Below are 21,833 nucleotides of genomic sequence, written 5' to 3'. Positions count from 1 at the left end.
CCTAAACTGGAAGAGTCGGGGGAATGTAGCGGAGCATTGCTTTTCTCAAAATTCACAGAAGCCATTGCCTTACCAAGCCAATCATGTCCACCACATAACTTTTTTTTTTCTGTAATTTTCCCAATGTTTCCCTACATAGTTGGTGGCTGACCTGCACAAATCGCCCCTTCCAAAACTTGGAATTGTCTACTTTTCAGAAATGTATGCCTTTCTGTCCTCGCTTTCAGCTTTCCTACCCTTTTCTTCCATTCTGTCCACGCATGTCCTATTGGAAAAAAAAGCCAGAATCGCCTACCTCTCACAAAACGGTTGGTAACCATATAAAAATGTTTTTTTGATTTCCACTCAACCTGTTCTTGAAAGCTGGGAAAATGGGGCATTCAGCACAGCAAACCATTTGTTCTTAGCACTTACAAGGAAATAAACACAGGCTTCTCTGGACATTATTTATTGGCATTTTCTGAAAAACCCCAAAATGTTCTCCCTTTTTGGTTATTTTCTATTACCCCCCCCCCCTCCCTACCCCCCCCCCCCCTACAGGAAACTAGGATTCTTTAGTGGCGTTACAACTGCCTACATGTGGGGGAAAAAAGGGGGCAAATTTGGCAGAGATATCTCATGTAACAAAAAAGTACAAGGCATTGAATGGCGACATACAGAAATCACCAAAAAAAGCCTTGGCACTGGGGGGCAGGGGTGGGACCCATGGCAGCTAAGGGGTTAAACCCATATTTTAGATCAGTGTTAGTGTTTTAATAAGTGAACTCATGTGGTCTATTTTACCCTGTGGTTGTCTAGGTGCTTGGGATAAAATCTTGGAACCTGTTGCATGCTGTAGAAAGGGCACTGAAATCCTTCGTCTCTTTCCAATCTATCTGAAGGGAGAAGATCTGTTTGGTTTGACAGTGTCTGCTGTTGTGAGAATAGCTGAATCGGTAAGTTGTCTCTTGGGTTCCATAAATAAACTACTTCATGCATCGTTCGTAATAGTACATTATTCACTCAACTGACCAACTTGATTTAATTGCAGTGGGTTTTAAATTGAATTACCTTTACTGATGGTGGAAACATTTCACACATGCATTTGCCCTGCGTCTTTTCTTACTATTTCCAAATGTTAATGCATAATATGATTGAGATGATTATTACTCATGAACTTCTTTTACTTACATTTCTTTCAGAAATGTATTTTATTTGAAGTTATAAAATATATACAAAGTTCTTGGCAACACCATGATTACTCTTTTGAGCATGTATCCCGTGATGTACACATCCACATTCAAAATTCAGCACAGTTTGATAGATTTCCCTCCTTCATCAAGTGCTAAAAAATAAAATAATGATTTTGACAATATGTACTAAGCAAGGGAAAAGTTATAAGCAACCATATATTAATATTCTATTCCTGAGTAGAATCCAAATACAAAATTCCAAAACTAGCCCAAAGCAAAAGCTAGATGTGGTCTCCCAATACCTAACTGAAAACTCACATTAGACAGTGAAGAAGTAATACTTAAAACATGTGACTACAAGATAATAAAACTATAAAGTTCTACACGCATCCATTACTGCGCCACCAAAAAAAAAATATTGTTCAAAAGCAGATGGCAAATGGGGTGTCACAATTCTGGCATCAAGCGTCGTGTATTTACTAGGCGTAAATACACGACGCTTGATGCCAGAATTGTGACTTTTCAGGACGTACCTCGTCCACGAGTCTGACGGGACTCTCCCCATTTGTATCACCCACGTCATTTAGAGAAACCATAACAACAAAAGATCGTTTGGATAGTAATTTGTATAAGAATAATTGCCCAGATTTGAGAAAGGCAAAGTTAGAGTGCCGAAACAGGTGTCATCAATATGGGCTGCAACTAAAAATAAACAAGGCTGAAAATGAACAAACATAACTGCTTTTGAACAATATTTTTTTTTGGTGGCGCAGTAATGGATGCGTGTAGAACTTTATAGTTACATTTTTGACAAGCGAAGTGGGGGAACTCTGTGTCTTCGCTCTCTACACACATCATTGCGACACGATTGAGTTATTACTTTTGTATTAAGTCGCGGAGGTCTAAGAGTGCAGCTAGAAAAGTTCCCCAAATTTACAAGATAATAAACTTGAACGAAATACTAATGTTAACTACAACATCCACATACATCATTAATGAGAAAAACACTCCAAAAAAAACGGTCATTCATTCCTGTTGGATTAAGACTTCGTAATAAAAATATCCCAAAAGATTCATGTTTCCCTATACTGGTTTGATAATCCCTACATCTTGCATGTGGTAAAACATGTTCTAGAATTAGGAGATGTAATAAGGGCACTTTGCTTCCTATTTCTGTCAAATGGGGTGCTAATTTGTATTCCTCATGTCTGATTTACGCTCAGTGAGTCTAGCTTTCCTTTGTCTCAATGTTTGAGCAACATAAACTTTATCACAAGTACATTTAAGCAATATTTAACCCACTGCATGTTCTACGGTGACTACCTTCCCAGACAGGGAGAGTAAGAAGCTTGATGCCACGGGTTGGAATGTTTTTGCTTCTGGCAGCCTGGCTATAAGGTCTGTGAATGCCACCTGTGCCATAGTCTGATACTCACAACTAGTACAGTGTCATTGCTGAGGCTGCGTAGCAATGTGTCTATTCCTAAAATATAGGTGTTTACCATTAGTGGGTGTTGGCAAGGAGGTGGCATTCCAGATATGCGGTTGGGCACTGACACAGTTCACTGTGTGGATTGTGCCATGGGTACAGGATTTGTTTTCCATAAATATTCCTGGCTGATGTCATGCTTCACCTTGGTCGTTTCAGACCAAAATCCTTTGAGCCATTTTACGGCAATAACCTCTTTAGGTCCAAGGGGGATGAGACTCTGAAGAAGTTCAAAGGCTCAAAGTCCTTGGCTAAATCCCTGGGTTTATCTCTCTAGACTGCAGCAGCATCCTCAAAAGGTTGCTCCTTTTGAACCCATAACTAGTTTGCTCTCTGCGGTAGGGGACAGATGCCCTCTACCAAATGGGACCAACAACATTTACACTTCTAGGGTCGAGGTGGGGTGCCCAGAGAGGAAGAGTTGCCCCTTTCACAGCCCCCCACAGCTAGCCCAGGTCCAAAACATTTCCTTTGGACTTTGTCCACTACACCCTGGTGGGACTGTGTGAGGTGGATGTTTCCCTTTATGCTAGTGCGTGGCAGCACATCACTTCTGACGCTTGGGCCTTGTGGATTTACTCTCAGGGCTGCTGCTTTACTTTCGTTCAACACCCGCCTGACTGCCTCCCTTATTTCCCTGCACTCCACCTGCAACTTCTGGAAAAAGCTGCTGTAGACCTAGTGCCAGCCTCCGAGGGAAGTTAGACTTGGTACTCACTTCATTTTTGTTTGTATGGCCAAAGATGAATGGGGAAATGTCTCTTCCATGGATCTGCAGCTATTGAACTTGTACCTGTGCAAGGACAAATTCATGATGGTCTGGTTTTTCAGACCTTCGAATGGCAGGTAGTGGCTGTTGTCACTGGACCTTCATGATACCTACTTCTGTGTCCCTAACCAGAACCATCTGAACCACCTCAGGTTCATAGTCGGTAAGAGCCGCTATCAGTTTGCGGTACTGGCTTTTGAAACAGCAGCCGGAATGAGATGGCCCAGATCCCTTAAAAAATAAGCAACCTAACTAAATATCCTTTGCTGCTAAGGTGGGTTAGCCTAGTGCCTTAGAGAGCATCATGCCTCAAGAAGAAATGTTTGGTAGGCGGTCAGGAATCTTAAGTGATGGAGCAAGAATTGGCAAAGCCAATAGGTCATTAAAATGTTCGTGGTGGAAGCACAAAGGTATGTACAAATGATTAGGACTCCTCCCCCAATCGCACCACTCTAGGGAAAGCCGGAGGTGATAGGTGGTGGTTCATTTGTCACAACTACACTGATTATGAGGAGGCATAGTGTCAGGATTTTACACCCATACAACGCTACGGTGAGAGGGCCTGGAAGCAATTAGGCACACCTGTCCCCCTTACTCAGATTCCACAGGAAGAACACCAAGGATTTCTAGAAATGATGGGCCCAAATACTTCTTTAATTGGTTCCATTGCAGGTGTTCTAGGTGCTGCGTATGCAGATAGTGTTTTGGGGGATCGGGTCAGGCTAGGCGGCGGTTCCGAACACTGACAGGACGGTTCCTGATGCTTTGCAGCTGGGCAACCCAGACACTCTGAGATTCAGACCACCATGACACACCAGTCGCATGACAACAGGAGACCCCCATGGCATGATGGAAGCAGACAGCAGCGAAAAAAACTGAGCTCGGGCAACGGCAGACAACTTGTGTTTGGTTTAGAAAAAAGCTGTGACAAAGGCTAGCAGCCTACTTTGGGAGCACTCCAAGATATCTATGGCTGACCATTGAAAAACCATGGATACCTGTTAGGTAGAATTTCATTTTTGTGTGCAATTGTCTGCACTTGTGAGTCCCACAGCACGTTTTGCTGGACTCTTGGATTTTTACCAGTTCTTCTGAGTGAGCGTAACCTTATTCCACACTCATTCTTTTACTCTACCTTTGGGAACCTTTTTTCACCCCTTTTTGTTGTATATTTTTGGAGTCATGCTTTTCTCGAACTTTTGCCGTATGCAGTTTATTATTGCAGCACTTTGTGCAATGTTGCAGTAAGCTCTTTGAGCAGCCCTTTCTATTTTCCTTGTGATAACAAGCGTTACCAAGGACGGGGGCCCTCTTTGCTCTACCTTACTTTTTTTTTGTGGAATCGCCCCACCTTATGTGGCGGGCTGAGGGGACACCATGTATCCCTTTTTCCATTTCTTCTGTAGCTTTGTAGCAAGTCTGAATGACTGGTGGCAGTGGATTATTTTCTACCGGTTTTTGTGAAACTTACTCGCAAGCTGCTGTCGCATCTGTGGTAAGAGGCACATGTGACACCATTGACCTAAAATGGTGGCGTCTTCTTTTTTTTTTGCCAGCCCATGACGACTTGTCCTTTCTTGAGCCTTCCTATGCTAACCTGGGTGGGCGAAGTCCAGCTCACTCACTTGTCTTCAACGGGCTCCCATTGGGAAGCCTGCCTGGAGGCAACAGTGTGTGTGGGAGGACACAGAAACGCCTCAGGTTTTTGTCCTCCAGTGTGTCTGCTTAGATCCAGTTCTACCTGGGTGGCTAGCTGTCCCTTTGGGACAGCCACCACCTATGGTTTGAATGTAGTATGCATGCCGATTGGCTAGGTTCCTGCATAAAAGGCGAGGGTCTTGATGCGGATGCCGGAGTCGACCACTTGAAGATCCATTCTTAAGAAGAGGACACCTGCAGCTACCACCAGCGTCCGACAAAGCCGACTGAGTGATCGCTGCTGCTCCAGCCCTTTCTTCTGCATGACCAGAGAAGATCCAGACCAGACTGCAGCACAACCTCCCTTGGACTGATGGGCTTAACCAGTTTCGAGACCAGCTACAATTTGAGCCATATAACAACCTTCTTCCAGGCTGGCAATATCCAAAATACCCTGGGACCACTGGCACTGCTGTGGTGCATCATCTCATTGAGCACGGTTCCAGATGCAACCTGTGGACATCCGTCTGGCCCTACAGAAACTCCATCCCAATCATAGAAGTCCCCTCAGCTGAGTCGTGGACCGAGAGAAAAAAGTCTGCCGGGTGACAACTGTTGGTGCTACAAAGCCTGTGTCGAGCCTCCACAACCAAGTGCCACAAAGATAGTCTGCTGGGCATCGCTGTGACCGAGTCTGACCGTCGGCTCCTGCCAAATGTTCTTCATCCAGCTGCCAAGACCAGAGACCCAAACGGGAGCTGCTGTCGTCTTACCATGGGGACCCGCCAGTGACATCACTTTTCTTCATCATAGAAGGTGCTATCTAACTCCTGGGTACTTACCTGGGCTGTTTTTGTGTTGCTGTCTGCTCATCCTGAGCTTTCTGAATCATGTTGGGGTGGACAACCCAACCATGTTCTCCCAGGCATTGGGACATCAGTCCTAAAGGCTGAAATCCTTCAGGAGGCCTATCTAGCCCCCCCCGTAACCCTTTCAATCCAATTCCATTACTTACTGTTATTAAAACGCTTCTTCTAATATTTGATCACTTTAACAGCACCTGGCTCCCTTTGTTCTCCTGCCCAAGGGTCACAGGTCCCCCATTGTCCCCATCTGACTTTTTGAGATGCTCAATCCCCAGATACGGTTGGACTTCTAAAGAAAAGGCTTTCCTAAAGTTGTTAACCTCCCAGTATTGCTATTTTATGAATTTACCTGTTGTTCATCTAAAGGTCTACTATTGAACTGAGTATTGCAACATCAAACGTCTACTGTATATATGTATTTGTGTGAAAAATTTCTACTTACCTGAATTGTCTTGATTTTAACATTGCTTTAGTATATATTATAAATAAGCTTCTGAGGCTTGTGAATCTGCTTAGAATCACATGCTATGCATATAGTCCGACATCTAGTGGAAATTGCAGAGTATGTCATCTTTCTTTCGAAGATCGAAGGGGGACGTCCACATGGGCGTGACTGTAACACTATCCCTGACGTGCAGTGTACCCCAAATCCCTCACCCTTCGATGTCCCTCAGATTGTTTTTTTCCGCCAACTTTGTTGGTCACCTATGCGGAGCGCGCAAAAGTTTTATATTGCAAACTTTGGCCCCACGACCTACGGTCGTCTAGTCTCCTGACTAATCTCATCAACGACTGCCTCGTGGGTTTCCTGCCGTCGAAGACATCTACACCTGCTCGGCAATTGTCCAACTGTTTGACTGTCAACCGCGTGGCTCGGCTCTCAGGCCAGGCCCTTACAGTAGGGACAGTGGGGCCCTGGGTTTATTCTTCTCTAAGAATGTATTTCCTTTACCCCTCTCTTTCTCTTCTTCGTCTGGCTCCTGCTACCCTCTGCTATGGAGAGTCGCTCTTTAAATTGTGCCTGTCGTGTAACGGCAAGTTTCCTTGAAAGGACACCCATCGCCATTGCAATCTGTGTCTTCCTTGAGACCACGACGAGCACTCATGCAAGTCCTGTAAGCTCTTTCGACTGAAAACATTGATGGACAGGCGGACTAAACAGTGGGTGGCCTATGCTATGCACGCTGAACGTCTTTCCCCCGTTGGCGCTGTCGCTTCGGGCGACAAGCAATCAGTCGGCAGCCATGGCTCCGAATTGGAAGCCATCAACCTCTTGATGGAGCCTACAGTCTCCCAAATTGCTGTCCACGGCCCCGACAGACAGCCCACCAGCTGTTATGGGGAGTTCACATGCTGGCGACAAGGGCACCCACACACCATGGATACAAAAAACACACCCATAAGGCCTCTTCAGAGTCGTCGAAGAAGCGCACAACACTTCAGTGCCTTATAAACCTTGCAGTTCGGCACCGTCCACGCAACAGATTTCGCGGCATGCGGCTGGGCGTATCCCTCTGGAACGGTCATTCACCCTAAAAACATACCATCGTCGACACACCGTCCAATGGTGCACAAGCACCTAAGACATCAGTGGAGTCACTGACCGTGACTGCGCTGTCAGGCGCGTTGAAACTTTCGATTCAACCGCCGAAAGCCTTGCAGCTATCATTTCAGCAGCCATAAAGCACAAGGGCACCCCCTCTCGTCGAGAGGAGTATTCTGAAGCCCCCCAGTTATTTATAACGTGCTTCATACCCACAGGTTTCTAAATGCGGACCCGGGGATGGCCTTCAAGATGTCCCAGAGCCTACCTGATCACACCTGCTGGCGGTCGTGGCTGAGGGCAGACAGGTTACCCATAACATAATGAACACTCTGGACTCTGCCGAGACTGCTGGATGCACCCTAGCCCAGGCGACTTTACTTAAGACATGCCCGGTTAAAGAACTCCACCTTTAAACCCGAAACTCAAGTCTCTGTTATCAACAAACAAGTTGAGGACTCTGGCCTTTTTGGGAAGGCTGTTGATGACGCCATGGAGACTGCGAAAAAACAACACGAAACACTAAAGTCGCTCAGCCACATCACGGCTAAGCCCTTCACCGGTGTGGAGGCTCTAACTCGCGCTGGTCCTTTCGTGGCACTTTTTTTCCCTGCTCTCCCCATTGACAATGCGGCTCAGGGAGTACCCTTTGGTTCTCCGTCCGGCAAAGGCTCTTCTATTAACAACCAATATCAACAGAGGCCCTCGTAGAGGCAAGAACTCTAATCTTAGAGGCTCCCCGGCCTCCACCTCAAAGTGACTCGCCGGTTCGGGTCCCCTGCCATGCTTGCTCGGTCGGGGGTCTCTTTTCATTCATCCAGGCCTGGGAGAGGGATCCCATCAGACCAGTGTGTGTTAAAGACAGTTGCCCATGGCTACTGCATCGAGTTTCAACGGCCACCTCGATACCACCCACCGAAGAGCAGACACCTGTCGCCAGAACACCTGCGCATCCTGCTGGAAGAGGTCAGGTCCTGCTGAAAAAGGGTGCCATAGAAGTCATCCCCATTCTCCAGGTAAACAAGGGTATTTAGTCAGTGTACTTCCTTGTACCCAAAAAGAATCTCACCATGCGCCTCGTTTTAGACCTGCACCCAGCAAACAAGTATGTCAAACTTCAAAAATTCAGGATGACAACACTGCAGTAGGTAATCCCACTGCTGCAGCAGGGGATTACATGGCCACATACTTTCATATTTCAATGTTGCCAGCACACAAAGTACCTCAGGTTCATGATCGAAGACACCCACCATCAGTTCAAGGTTCTCCCCTTCGGCATTGCCTCGGCGCCACGGGTATTCACAAAGGTACTGGCGGAAGTAGCTTCTCACCTGCGCAGGCAGTCCATCCCAGTCCATCCTTATCTCGACGACTAGCTCATAACGGGATTCGTACAGAATATACCAAATAAATACCCAAAAGACGGTAGATCTTCTCTTCAACCTAGATTTCTCTATCAACGAGAAAAAATCCAGTCTAAACCTCAGTCAAGTCAAACAGTTTTTAGGGGGCTCTAATTCGAGCCAAAGACGGCCTTGTCTTTCACTCCAGCGAGAGGGTTCTTCAAAATAAGCTGTTCAGATCCCTGGTGTCCAGTTAAAGTACCTAATACAAAAGGATCGAATACCAAAGGGTCGACTCAATTTGACCTAAAAGCAAAGGGTCGAATTTTTTTTTTTAAATATAATTTTTTTTTTGGGTTTCCGTTTTTGAAAAAAAAGTGGTTTTACCACAAAAAAGGGGGTTTGGAGGACAACCCCCCCACCGCCCCCAAAAAAACTTCGACCCTTTGGTTTTAGGTCCTTTTGATTCGACCCTGTTGGCATTCGATCCTACGCATTCGAAACTTTCACCTATAACCCAGATCCCTCACTATGTAGCCAGTCACCAGATGACTGTTCGCAAAACCATGCGACTGTTAGAGATGATGGCTTCCTGCGTCTACCTAGTTCCTCACGCTCATCTGTGCATGTGCCACATGCAAGAGTGGCTCTCGAGCCAATGGTGTCAGGCCATCGGCCAGTGGGACTATCTAGTGGTTGTCTTGGCAGCCCTCGTTCAGTCTCGTCAGTGGTAGTCAAGGGAAAACCTTCTCCAGGGGAAAACCTTCACCACCCCCACAGTAGAAGCCACTCTCACCACAGACGCATCTCTGACCGGTGGGGTGCTCACCTCCTTCAACTGATGGCGCACGGCTTGTGACTCCAGCTGTAGCATCCAATCACATCAACCTGTTGGAACTGCTAGCAGTGTTCCAGACACACCTCCAGGGAAAGACAATTCTAGTCCTCACGGACAGTACTACGGCCATGTATTACTTGAACAAACAAGGGGGCACTCACTCTCTTGGACTGTCCAAACTGTCCCAGAACATATGGAATTGGGCTCTCAAACACGTAATGTTCCTCCTTTCATAACATGTTACAGGGGAACTAATCTTCTGGTGGACATTCTCTTCAGAGACTTCCCCCTACCCGTAGAGCACGAGTGGCGGCTACCGGAGGACATTGTACTCAATGTCTTTGCAGAATGGGGCTTCCCAGAGGTTGACTTGTTCGCCACTCTGGAGAATGCCCAATGCCCAGATTACGCCTCCAGGTACCCTCAGAACCGCTCCAAGGGGAACGGTCTTTGGATAACATGGTCTGGGAAATGTGTCTATGCTTTTCCCCCCCCGATTCCGCTGCTCAACAGAATAGTGCACAAGATGCACCAAGAGCCAATCAGGATGATTCTGGTGGCCCCTATGTTGGCCTGCTACCCTTGGTTCTCCATCTCATGGCAATGTCAGTCTCCCCTCCCAGGAAGCTGCTGTGCCCGTACAACATGCTGTCTCAAGCACGGGGGGGGGTACTACATACTTGCCCTCAAGCTCTCAATTTAGCAGGTTGGCTCATGAGGTCATAGAGTTCGGGCACCTATAGCTCCTTCAAAGGTGCATAGTCCAATAATTTCTTCTCTTCGTGCATGTTACTACATAGACTTTCGACTGTGCTGTATCCAACAGTAGGACCACTCTGTGTGTGTTAAAGCTTTGATCTTTCTTTACTCGCGGTTGCCGTTTTACACGCAACCTTGTCTTGATACAGTTACTTTCAAACCAAAACAACCAGGCCTTTGTTCTTCTCTTTAACTCACCAGCTGTGTTTTAATATTGTTTGCGTGTCTGAGTTCAAGCCTCCTTTACTCGAAGTTTTATCGAACCTCCCCAATTCAACCATTCACCGGCAGGGATGCAGTCTTCCCATCAAGGTTCCCCAGAAGGATGACTTCCAGCTCGGTTTATCAGCTGCTTGTTGCAAGTTTGGTTCTTGTGCCTGGCTTTCCTAAGACTTCCCCACAGCTCATAAACTCCTCTGGCTTTCTGCCCTCCAATCTTGCATTCGCAGCAGCTCCTGAAGTCCGGTTCATTCTCGCTCCCAGCCTCGCTCGGAGTGTACCTGTGTACTCCACTTTTCATCCCAGGTGGGGAAGTTAACACGTTTCAGGAGGGGATGATTGGAAAGGGAGACCTGACCTTGCCTTCCTCATTACCTGGACAGAGCCATTGAAAAGAGTCTGAGGTAATCATGATGACTGTTTCTGATCTTCCTTGGCCTAGTAGTAGATAGGGTGAGGATAATGGGAGTTGTAGTGTCATACAAAGTAGATTGGGATAGGGGTAGAGAAGTTATCGGGAAACAGGGATACCTTGTCTCGCTAGTGGGTGTTCCACCCCCACTCCCAGAGGACCCCTTACCCAGGTGAAGCAAGGAAGGCTAAGATTGCCAGGGGGGACTTTAAGTCTCAAGAGGTCCTCCTGCGCTGTGGTGTTCTGCAAGGATCTAGCGTGTCCCCGCTGTTGTACAATTTTTATTCAAAGCCTATTTTCGATCTCTTGCATGGTCTGGCTGTCAAATATGCTAACTACGCTGATGACACCCAGATCATCCTTGAACTGTCAGGCTATTATGACGCTGACTCACTATTGGTCGGTGGAGTCTTTGATGCCATTAAACTCTGGATAGGTAATAACTCTCTGGCATTAAATGATAAGAAAACCGAGATTTTAATTCTCTGCAGTGAGTCTACGCTTAAAACACTGGACCCTCAATTTGAGGCCTTCTCAATTGGAGTGACCAGTATTCAGGTATCGAGTCATGTTAAGACCTTAGGGGTCGTCTTTGATCGCAATTTAAACTTCAACAAACCTGTCTCTTACCTAAGTTCCATCTGCGCATACATGACTCAACTACTATGGCAGATCCAGCCATATTTGTCAGAGGGAAATAGAGCATTGATAGCCACAGGTACTGTAGAAGAGGAGCCAAATGCCTCTATCTTAAGTCCCGCCCCTATTTTGCCTATATGTTGGAAGACCGAAATCGCAACATGTACAATGCCAATAATGGTACCTATCACATAAAGAATTCTTGAAGCAAGGTATCCATTGAGAAAGCCCTACATGATGTACCCTGCAGAGAAATGACAATCTCTAAAAGCAGGTCCCTGAAGAAGTGTGAAGTGACAAAGGCAAGAGATTGGTGATGTCACATGAATCAGAGGTGACGCACCAAGAAGAAATGGAAAGGAAGAGAGTATATAGACCTTATAGAATCTGATGCAATAAAGAATTGAGTAACATTTAATGTGCGGAATGAAGATTGCATGAGCAAAGAGCACTGAAGAAAATGCAAAATCTCTTTATAACTACAGATGCTGAATATTGCTAATATATATTTCTTTGTCCACGACCTCCGGTCGTTTTAATATAGTCACCCTTCACTGACGACTACTTCAGAACCAACGCTGAAGACCGCAGAAGACAACTCCAGACTTCGCCAGCTGGTGCTCTGGTCGACGCTGTCGACCGCATGGCCTCGGCCCTCTGGCCAGGCCTACACAGTAGGGTTCTATGGCTCTGTTTCTTTTCAAGAATTCATTTCCTTCTCCCCTCTCTTTTCCCTTCTGGTTTTGCTGTCGCTATTAACCTGAGCTATGAACAGGACTCCTTTTTAAATTTTGCCCTTCTTGCAATGGCAAGTACCCATGGAAAGACTCACATCGGAGGTGTAATAAGTGTCTACCTCGAGATCATAGCGAGCAGCCCTGTCGGCTTGCAAGCTTTTACGTCCTAAGATGATAAAAGAACAGTGAGTAAAACGGGGACGCCATGCAGCAGGCCTAGAGTAGCTCTCCCGCCGCCGCCTCAAGTGACGAGGAAGCAAGCGACAGCTGTGGCTCCGACGCGGAGGCCATTGACCTATCTTCTGGCCATGCTCCAAGGTGTCCGGCCCGGCAGGCAGGCAGGCCACCAGTTCTGCTATGGGGAGTGTACACCCCGGCGTCAGGGACTCGTCACATAAAGGAAAGCACACAACCCCTCCAGCCTCCTCAACTGACTGGTCGGAACGGCCACAGACACAACGGGTACGCCGATACTTTAGACGGAACCCACCGATCCCCAGGGTCAGCTGCCCTCCCTGCAACCATCTAGGCGGCATGTGCCCGGGCACTCAAGTCAGAAGGGCATCGGCATCAAACTTCATAAGAGCGCGTAAGCGCCAAAAGGTAAGACTGTGCCGAAATCCGCGACAAAGCAGTTAGGCCCGTCGAAGCCTCTCCCAGATACGCTGTAGCTCTGCAAGAGTCTCGCGAACATCATCTCGGTGGCAAATGGGCCTAAGGACACGTCGAAAGATACATCAAGACGTCAAGAGGGTTGGGAAGAATATTCTGTAGGTTCCCAACCCTTATCTAAGACTGGCAGACAAGCCTCGACGGCCCAAAGACTCCAGTCCTCAAGAAGAGCCCTTTCCCCCTCCAGACCCCTCTGGGTCATCCTTATGGACCAGGAACCGGTTTGTGGGGTATATGAATAAACTCTCCAAGTTTGTCGATGTTTCTGAAAGATTTATCACCCCTAAAAGGCCAAGAGAAAAAGACTGCTACCCTACTATGTCGAAACTCCAAAAATCCGCCAGCCAGACTCCTCATGAGGGGGTATTTGACCTAACCGAGTCAGAAGAGATCCCTCAGGACCCTTATGATCAGGGAGAAGATCTCTTTGATGAGACTATAGACCAGTCCCCAGATTGGGGTGATGAACAACCAGTGGGTGAGGCACCATCGCTGTCACCGTCCACTTCCCTGATCCAGACGCATAGATCCTCCCTCCTCACCTCCTATAAGATAAGCTTCTGCCATAGAGGACCAAATGCATTCAATGCTATTCATAAAGCAGCTGAACACTTTCAGATTGCACCCAAGATGTGCGGTACAAGACACCGACTTCGAAGAGGATATATGCACAGCATGTGAATCTAAGCAGATACAATCATCAGAAATGCTATTAAGGTCAGTAATGAATGTCATATGTATATAATATGGATGTTCCATGTCACATTTTAGTAAGCCAGGGCTGAAAGTGTGGCGCAGCAGAAAAAGGCAGCTGACGAAGATGGAAGAATTGAGAAGGCTTGTCTGGCCCGGTGTCGAGGGTTGAGGCAGCCAAGAAACTGGATATCTATTCGAGAAGATACAATGAACGTAAGAAGTGAGGGAAGCTCCTGTTGAGGTGCAATGGAAAAACACTGAGTGCCAAGTTTTATTCATTTAATAGCATTAAATGTGAGGAAGGAGCTAAAACATGGTCTCCTGTCACATGGCGTAGATGTAAATAGTCTTTGGGCAAGTTCCATCGGGACTGAAGATAAGAATGTGCTCATACTCCCTTCTATTCTCAAGAGCAGTGATACTTGCAATGCCGAGTTCAAAGACAATTTGAATGGCAGATAGCAGGAGTGATGATGGTTGATGGGCTAATTGAGTGGGAAGGCATGGTGAAGTCCATCCACAAGCACCTGGGGTACCAGCTTGCGTGCTGCTAGCGAGTGGAATATTCCAGAAGGGTACAAGTGTGCCAACCAATTGAAGAGGGCCACGTAGTAAAGAACCCTATAGTTTGAAAGCCAATGAAACATTGTATATTTGACAATGAAGGTTACTTGCACTAGGGGATGGGCATAGTTGTCCACCTGACTCTAGGGATCCAATCATAATCCTATCCCCAATAGAAAGTATACCTAGATGTTCCCCGTAGAGCAACCACAACCCCAAGTAGGTTTTCTTACTTTGCCACGTATTATGACGTCAATGATGACAAGTTTTTGCTATAAATGCGTATTTGTTCATGAAAAACGTTGAGAGACTTGAGCGAACGTCCATTGATGTCTGTTGTAGACAATTGCAAATAAAACAGCTAAGGTTTGCCAACTTCCTGAGTCGGTCTTATTACTGGTGTAAGAGTAAATTCTGCATCCCCATCCATCCAATAAAGTGTTACCTCGCTTAATGGGCTATTAGTCGGCACCACACAAGCAAACCTAAAATAAATTGCAGATTATTCAGAATGGGGCTATCGGAGCAGTTTGTGGCATTGGACCTAGAGATCATGTCACCAATGCCCAGAGGAAACTACACTGGTTCCCTGTTCATCAAAGGATTCACTTTAAAGCATCTTGCCTGGTATGAAAATGCCTTGCAGGCACTGCCCCTAGTTATCTTGTATCACGCATCAGGAGACTACCTTACAGGCGAACGCTGCGGTCCAATAACAAGGACCTTCTTATGGAACCACTCTGTAGACTCAAGAAATGTGTAGACTTCAGTTTTAACACCTGGGGCCCAAGGTTCTGGAATGATCTACCCATACCCCCTTATCAGGCAGCTTGCGTCCTCTGCCCAGTTTAGGAAAGCTTTGAAAACCCACCTGTTCAACAGGGGAGGAACGTAGGCTCCTTTCACTCTTTTCCCTTTACGGTTCTCACTGCAATCGCTCGGCCATACTCCCCCCTCTTTGTTTTTTGTTGTATTGTCTGTGAGCGCCATGAGGCCTGCGGGCGAGTTGCCGCCTAATAAAAATATATTAGAATAGAATCCTCCATCGCTTGTCCACCCCCAGGGTCTGGATACAAAAGCGATGGCCCTCCCCTGGCCACCTGAGCAACAAATCCTTGGGGTTTAGGTAGTGAAACACTCCCTAGTTTTTCACGAGATAAAGTTCAGATTTCACTAGGGCATCATTAAATATTCATATTTAGTCAACCTGTTGATGGACTCAATTATTGATGAAAAAGATACTTACTTCTGAAGCTAAAATAAACAATAGAAGGCTATTGAGTTAACAGTAATTCGATTGCAATTACCTGCTGATTGGCCTTGCTCACTGGAATCACTTTAAAACCGTCAAAGTCCTATGCAATTCTTAAAACAAGAAAATGATAGAACTGTTCTTTTGCAAAGGATTGTGCATGTCGATGATAAGTAAACAAAGCTACATTAGGCGTACAGTATTTGCAGGCATTTAATGGTATGCATACACATTTTGTGACATGCTTTGGAATGTTTTCAAATATTCTTATTTTCAGCTTCCAGGGGTTGAAGAATGTGAAAACTACACTTTCCGATATGGCCGCAATGCACTGATGGAAATTCCTCTTGCCATCAACCCCACCGGCTGCACTCGCTCCGAGCCAAAAACGAGCAGCCATGTCAAGAGGTTTGTGTTAAGGTATTTTCTTTTAGTTTCACATTATGCAGCCCAGGGTTTTTAAGCAAATTAGTTTGGGTTTCTGTGCTCCTGTCTGCTGCTTACAAACCCTGTTGTCTTGGCTGTGTAGCTGCATCTCTTGGAATGAACGTGCCTTGTGTGAGCTAGTTTGCTTTGTCTATGATGAAAATGCGTTTCTTTCCAATTCAGAGACAACTTCAGTTTTTTCTTTTGTTTTGTTTTTATCTTCGTATTCTACAACCTTTAGGCCTCACACCTTAAACAGCACCAGCACATCAAAGTCCTTTCAGAGCACAGTCACGGGGGAGCTAAACGCACCTTACAGTAAGCAGTTTGTCCATTCCAAGTCGTCCCAGTACCGTAAAATGAAAACTGAATGGAAGTCCAATGTATACTTGGCTCGCTCTCATATTCAGGTCAGTTTTTACTTGTGATTGTTCACTGTTGTGCAAAAGTGTTTTTTTTTTAAATGTCCATCCCTTAATATTATTTTGCTTGCCATTACATTGTTATATCAGTAATGTATTTCTGCTGTTTGAGATGTTAGAGCGTTTGTGTGGATTTGTTATTTTATTAGGTGGCAACAGTGGAGCGGTTAAGCCTTGCCTTGTGATCCACGCTCTTCTTCCGGCAAATGTGAAAGCCATCCCATACATCCTATTCATCAGAAAATCTCAACTCCCATTGAATCCTACAGATGGAGGAATTCCATTTGGGAGGCGGCATTTCACTGACTGGGGAGACGGCTGTAGGGAGGTGGCCCTCAGAAGTTGGCCCTCAGAAGTTGCATACAAGATAGTGCTTAAGCACTATTACATTAAATAAACACATGTTCGGGAGAGATGAGGCACAGATAAATACCATCGCTGAGATAGTGTGTTCTGAAAATATCGAAGATACCTTCAACAAGAAAGCGGGTGCAAAGATGTCGGACGTTCTTTCTGTTAATTTTTTTAAGCCACAGAGGAGTAAGTTTATAGGTTTGTAAATAATTAAAAAATACCATACTCTCCTGGCCCTCGTGGCTTAGCTAATGTTATGAAAGAGGACACTTTAATATGTGCTCACATATTTTACTTGCACTTTACTGCCAAAGTGAAAAGTAGAACCTCCAAGGTCTTGGAAAGAGTCTCTTGTAATGCCTAATTAAAAGAAAAGAAAGAAGGATGTACTCTTTCCAACTATAGATTATTAGCAATGTTAGATATTTTATATATTCTAATGTTAATTGTCATATGTATCCTGTTAAAATGTGCAGCGCTTTGTTGTAAAGCTCTATATAAACTAAATAAATACAAGTACAAATATTTCCAGTAAAATCCTCACTAATTTATTTCTTAAAGATCTGATAAAATGGAACAACGGGGAGAAAAACAACTGGATTAGTGTTGGTTTTCTGTAGTAGTTATGCAACTTCTCATAACATCCCTGTTCTGAATTTTTTTTCTTACAAAGCGATTTAAGCTTGACAGACGTCCACCTTTATACGTGGCATTCATAGATTTCTTTGCAGCATTGATAGTGCCTGATAGGCAAGATTTTGGATCAGTAACCTTTGGGTGCAATACAACAACCATGACCTCCTGGCAATAGGAACCCAACCTTGGGTATAAGTCTGTACTTCACAGGTTGGTAGCATGATGAGCAGCCATGCTTATCTCAAGAGGGGTCAGTGTGAGCAGTAGGGGAGTTACACAGAGATTCACAGTGACAAGTATTCAAATAAACTCTTATATTAAATAATTATTAATTTAACAGTCATTTTGACTAAGCTGCCTTCTGCAGGTGCAATATAATAGTAACACACAAATACACTTCAAAATACACACTCTTAGTGTCTCTAAATCAGCATATACCCATTTGGGATGGCGGACAAGCACTTCCTACAACCTCAGGTGACTTAAATAGCTAGGACACTGTGGACATTAATATATCACTGTTGCATTTAGAGCAATACTTAGGGGTATGTCAAAGAAAAAGGTTATTAGAGCACAACACGAGATCACACAAATATTCTGAAGCAGGTAAGTACTTTTGGCAACCCCCAATGCAAAGTAAATTAAACCCTTCCTGGAAGGAAGCCCAAACACCAAGTCAGAGGGAAGAAGAGTCATTCAGGGAGCCAGGCCAGGCCAAAGTCAATTGGACAAAAGTCTAGGTGAGCTGAAGCACTTCTTACAGGTAGGTAAAAGTCTTGCACAATGTGTTAGAAGTCTTTGTAGAAAAGAAGAAATCAATGTAGGGCCACAAGCTGATTAGGCTTGTGAGGTAAATAAGCTATTACCAACTCTACAGAAGCAACCAAGACAGGTCTCCACTGAGATCAAGTAAGGCTACCACAACAAGAGGTAAGTTCTTAGAATGTACAGTACCTTTGTTTAGAAGAAATGGTTCCAGCTGGCTTCTGTGCCTGTGTGACTCTGCAGATCCTGTTGTTCCTGGGCCTCAGTTGTGGGGACAAGAGGGAGGACTTCTGGGGACTCCTGCAACACAACGGGACGGTCAGCGACAGAAAAGTACCAACTTTTATTCAGTGGCGGTTTCAGGTCCTCGTGTCTTAACAAATAGCACCACCACCACAGACTCTTGGCTGTCGAGATGGGCTTTCCTTGCATCTGGGGTCCAGCACTCTGTTGAGGTGGCTCAGGCTCGGTCAGTCCTGCTTCCTGGGAGTCTGGAGGATCTTCCTGGAGCTCTTGGCCAACTTAAAAGCAACGCACACAATCTGGTGTTCCTCTCCCTGGCTCTTCGTTTCCAGCAGCAGCAGCAATGGAACTACAACCAGCTTCAAAAGGATGTCCAGACAGGCTTACTTTGGAGTTGATTGGTCCCACCAACTCAAGGGGAGAAGTCGTCCTTGCAGGAATTCTCTAGTCCAGCCGAATTTGGAGCTTCAGCACAGCAGCAGGGCTTCACCGGGCAAACCAACGGTCCAGGAGTTGAGGCAGGCGTCTCTTCCAAGTTCTTCTTTAGATTCCTTTGTCCAGTGGTCGACTGCCTTCCAAGCCATAAAGCCTTTGCTTTTATGCAGGTTTCTCCCATTCATTCACTCACACAGCAGGGTGGCTGTCCTCCAAGGACAGCCAGCCAGCCAATCACCTTTGGGTGCATTCCTGTAACCAAGGGGATTAAGCACAGGGAGTTTCGGGTACCTCCCTCACTTCCTGCCCCTGTCAGACAAACTGGAGCCAGAGGCGGGCTTCACCAGTGAATCCCTCCAAAGACCAAACTAACAAAGGGACCAAACCTGGCCTGGCGCGCAGAGTAAATACCAAGAAGGACCTTGGCGAAAAAAGAAGACTGGACCATTTTGACAAAATGGGCACCCATGTGTACTGGGGAGACCCCCGGCCGGCCCATAGTGTCGGGGTTTGCTCCGCAGTACTTTAAGACGAGATAGCTGCAACTTTGAGATGGATGGGGGTGCAGGTATATTACTCCAACACCAATCAATAAGGACAACTCAATGGTTTGGCAAAGGGGAGTCCGTTTAATGACCAGTACAAAAAACGGGGAAACATGGAAATCAACAGTGATGCGATAGCCCGTCTCGCTTCAACTCCCTCGAACTTCATACAAACAGTAACATTTCTACTCAAAAATTGTCATCATTGACGTGTAACACTCAAAAGCTAACATGCAGTTCTTATTGGTTAGAAAAAGGTAACTTTACTGTAGGCACTATATCTTTATATGGTAGCGGAGTGAGAGGATTGGATAAACATTATCAGGTGGGCGTCTAAGCCCTTCCTTCTGACATTACTATTGTGGACATCATTAAGAGTATGACATCCCATTGGTTCTGCTATCTATAGGACCCTAGATTATTTGTTCCATTGTGATTGGGTTGGCTTCACCCCCATGCATACATTTCCACTTTAATTAGCAGCACGCAGAATGGTCAGCCAGGTGCAGGGTGCCCCAAGATTCACCCGGCCTTCTTTCAATCCATCAGTACTTTAATGGCCATGTGTCAATTAGTTGGCTGTGGTCGGCATCGAAACTGTGTCTTCTTGTCAGGAAAAGTTATGATATCTCTGTCTGAGCGGCTGCCAAGGGTAGGTGTGAATCCGTGCTCCTTCTCGCTAGGATGGTCACATGCTACTCACACTGTGAATCTGCCGAGTTTCCCTCAATTTGTGCATTTAGTTCTTAATCGGCTTGCCACCTGCCTACGCCTCCTTATCTCGACCTTCCTGAGATAGGCTATTCTATTCTTAAGTTTCAATTCCACAAAGCTACTGTTCGCTCCTTCTATTGGTCTGACCTTGGCTCTTCCTGGCACACGTTGCCTCTGCTGAGTTTCGATTCAGCCATCTCTTCTCGTTTTTGCTGGAATACGAATCCTGTCCTGTTTTGCCTCTAGTAACCTGAGTTGATTCTGCTTTTGTGTAAAGTGGACTCACACTTATATAATGTGCTTCATTGAGGTAGATATGTATAGGTGGCGCTTGCCGCGATTTATCTTCTACTAAGCATAGCAAGCAACACAGTTTTCTTAGCTTTCTTGCGGTTTCAAGCATATGTACAGGCGTTAGCTGCTTGAATGGCTTCATCCTGCTTTACATTTTAAGCTTCTTTATATTTCAACATCGTCTCTTCTTCTAGGTTCACAATATCCTTATTCATGACATTTCGTCTCTTGTGTCATCTTTGGGTCGTCTTATCTTCTATCTGCAAGCCTGTCCGGTCCTTCGTGACCTCACCATTTGTCTTCAGTTAAGGCCTTTGTGGTTTCTTCCGGGACGGTATTTAGGCTATCTTCATTTCGTCTTATTTGTTGGTAGGGTTTTCTCAATGGATACCTTACTGTCCCTGGTTTTCTAGGTATCGGTATTTCGACAGGTGTTGTTCTCCTGATAGGCACTTGGCAGAGCCCTACTGCGGCTCTCTGCTGGTTTATTTGCTCATCATACGTCACATATTTTTGTGTGAACGTTCCTGGTACTTCGAAATGGGCGATGGGAGTGCAGGCTTTATCTGGGACCTCCTCTACACATGGGTGTCTTACTGCAGCTGCAATTGCAGCCCGCGGAAAAAACACACAATGGTAGTAAAAAGTAAACCACTCTCACTAGCCATTAATTGTAGAAAGGGTAAAATAAAAATGTTACATGAGAAACTAGACAAAAGGGATACCAAGTCACCCCTCCAGCACCCTATGGTAAGATAGTTTGTGCTGTGTCTAGAAAGTTGCAAAATGTAAGTAAAGTCAATTTCTCTTCACTGCTCTTGGAAACAGTAGTTTCGCCAAGAGAAGGTATTTACTCCTTTGGCAAATCTAAGAGACTTCCTTGTGCCACTGCACTTAAGGTGCTGTGTGACACAATGCAAAGATGATTCCTATGGAATTTGTCAGACTCCAAAGTCAAAAGAAACAGAGTATAAATCACAGAAAAATACATGAGAGAGAGTGGGAAAGGGTCTCGCTCTCTCCAGGTTAGAAATTTAAAGTCCTAAAGTCCAGCAAAAAGAGTTGGGTGTCTCTAAGGTAGAGAGGCATAAGCACATTTCTGAGAATTCTCCCTAACACGCCTGGATGTAATGAATCTCCTGATTTGGTAGACACGTGGCTTAACTAGATATGTGTGGGGAATGTAATGTTTGAACCCCTGTCTCTAGGGAATTCAGAGAGGCTTGTCTTAGCATGGAGCCGGCATGGGTTGTAATTTGCATCCCAAACCTCTGTGTGTCCCTTTAAATTTGCAATTTGGGCAGGAGAGTCAATCAAATCTGAGATTTCTACATTGATTTCGCTCAGGAAATTCATAGTAGAGACTCTTAAATCTCAGAGGTATGCATTGG

At 45.5% G+C, this 21,833-nt stretch overlaps 1 protein-coding gene across 7 annotated transcripts in view; it reads left to right on the top strand.

The window, feature by feature from the left end:
• The window catches only part of KMT2C (lysine methyltransferase 2C), a 2,745,351-nt gene that overhangs the window by 2,538,098 nt on the left and 185,420 nt on the right, over positions 1-21,833 (top strand). For 6 of the 7 annotated variants that reach the window (XM_069647923.1, XM_069647922.1, XM_069647921.1 and 3 more), the window contains 3 exons: positions 799-935; positions 15,886-16,028; positions 16,276-16,444. In XM_069647923.1, the coding sequence (XP_069504024.1) occupies positions 799-935; positions 15,886-16,028; positions 16,276-16,444 (449 nt within the window). The remainder of the gene's footprint in view (positions 1-798; positions 936-15,885; positions 16,029-16,275; positions 16,445-21,833) is intronic. The other variant, XM_069647919.1, reaches the window with a different exon arrangement.

This window comes from Ambystoma mexicanum, chromosome 2q (genome assembly GCF_040938575.1).
Source record: "Ambystoma mexicanum isolate Mex_15411 chromosome 2q, UKY_AmexF1_1, whole genome shotgun sequence".
Lineage (NCBI taxonomy): Eukaryota > Metazoa > Chordata > Amphibia > Caudata > Ambystomatidae > Ambystoma > Ambystoma mexicanum.
This window is presented reverse-complemented; position numbering and strand designations above follow the sequence as displayed.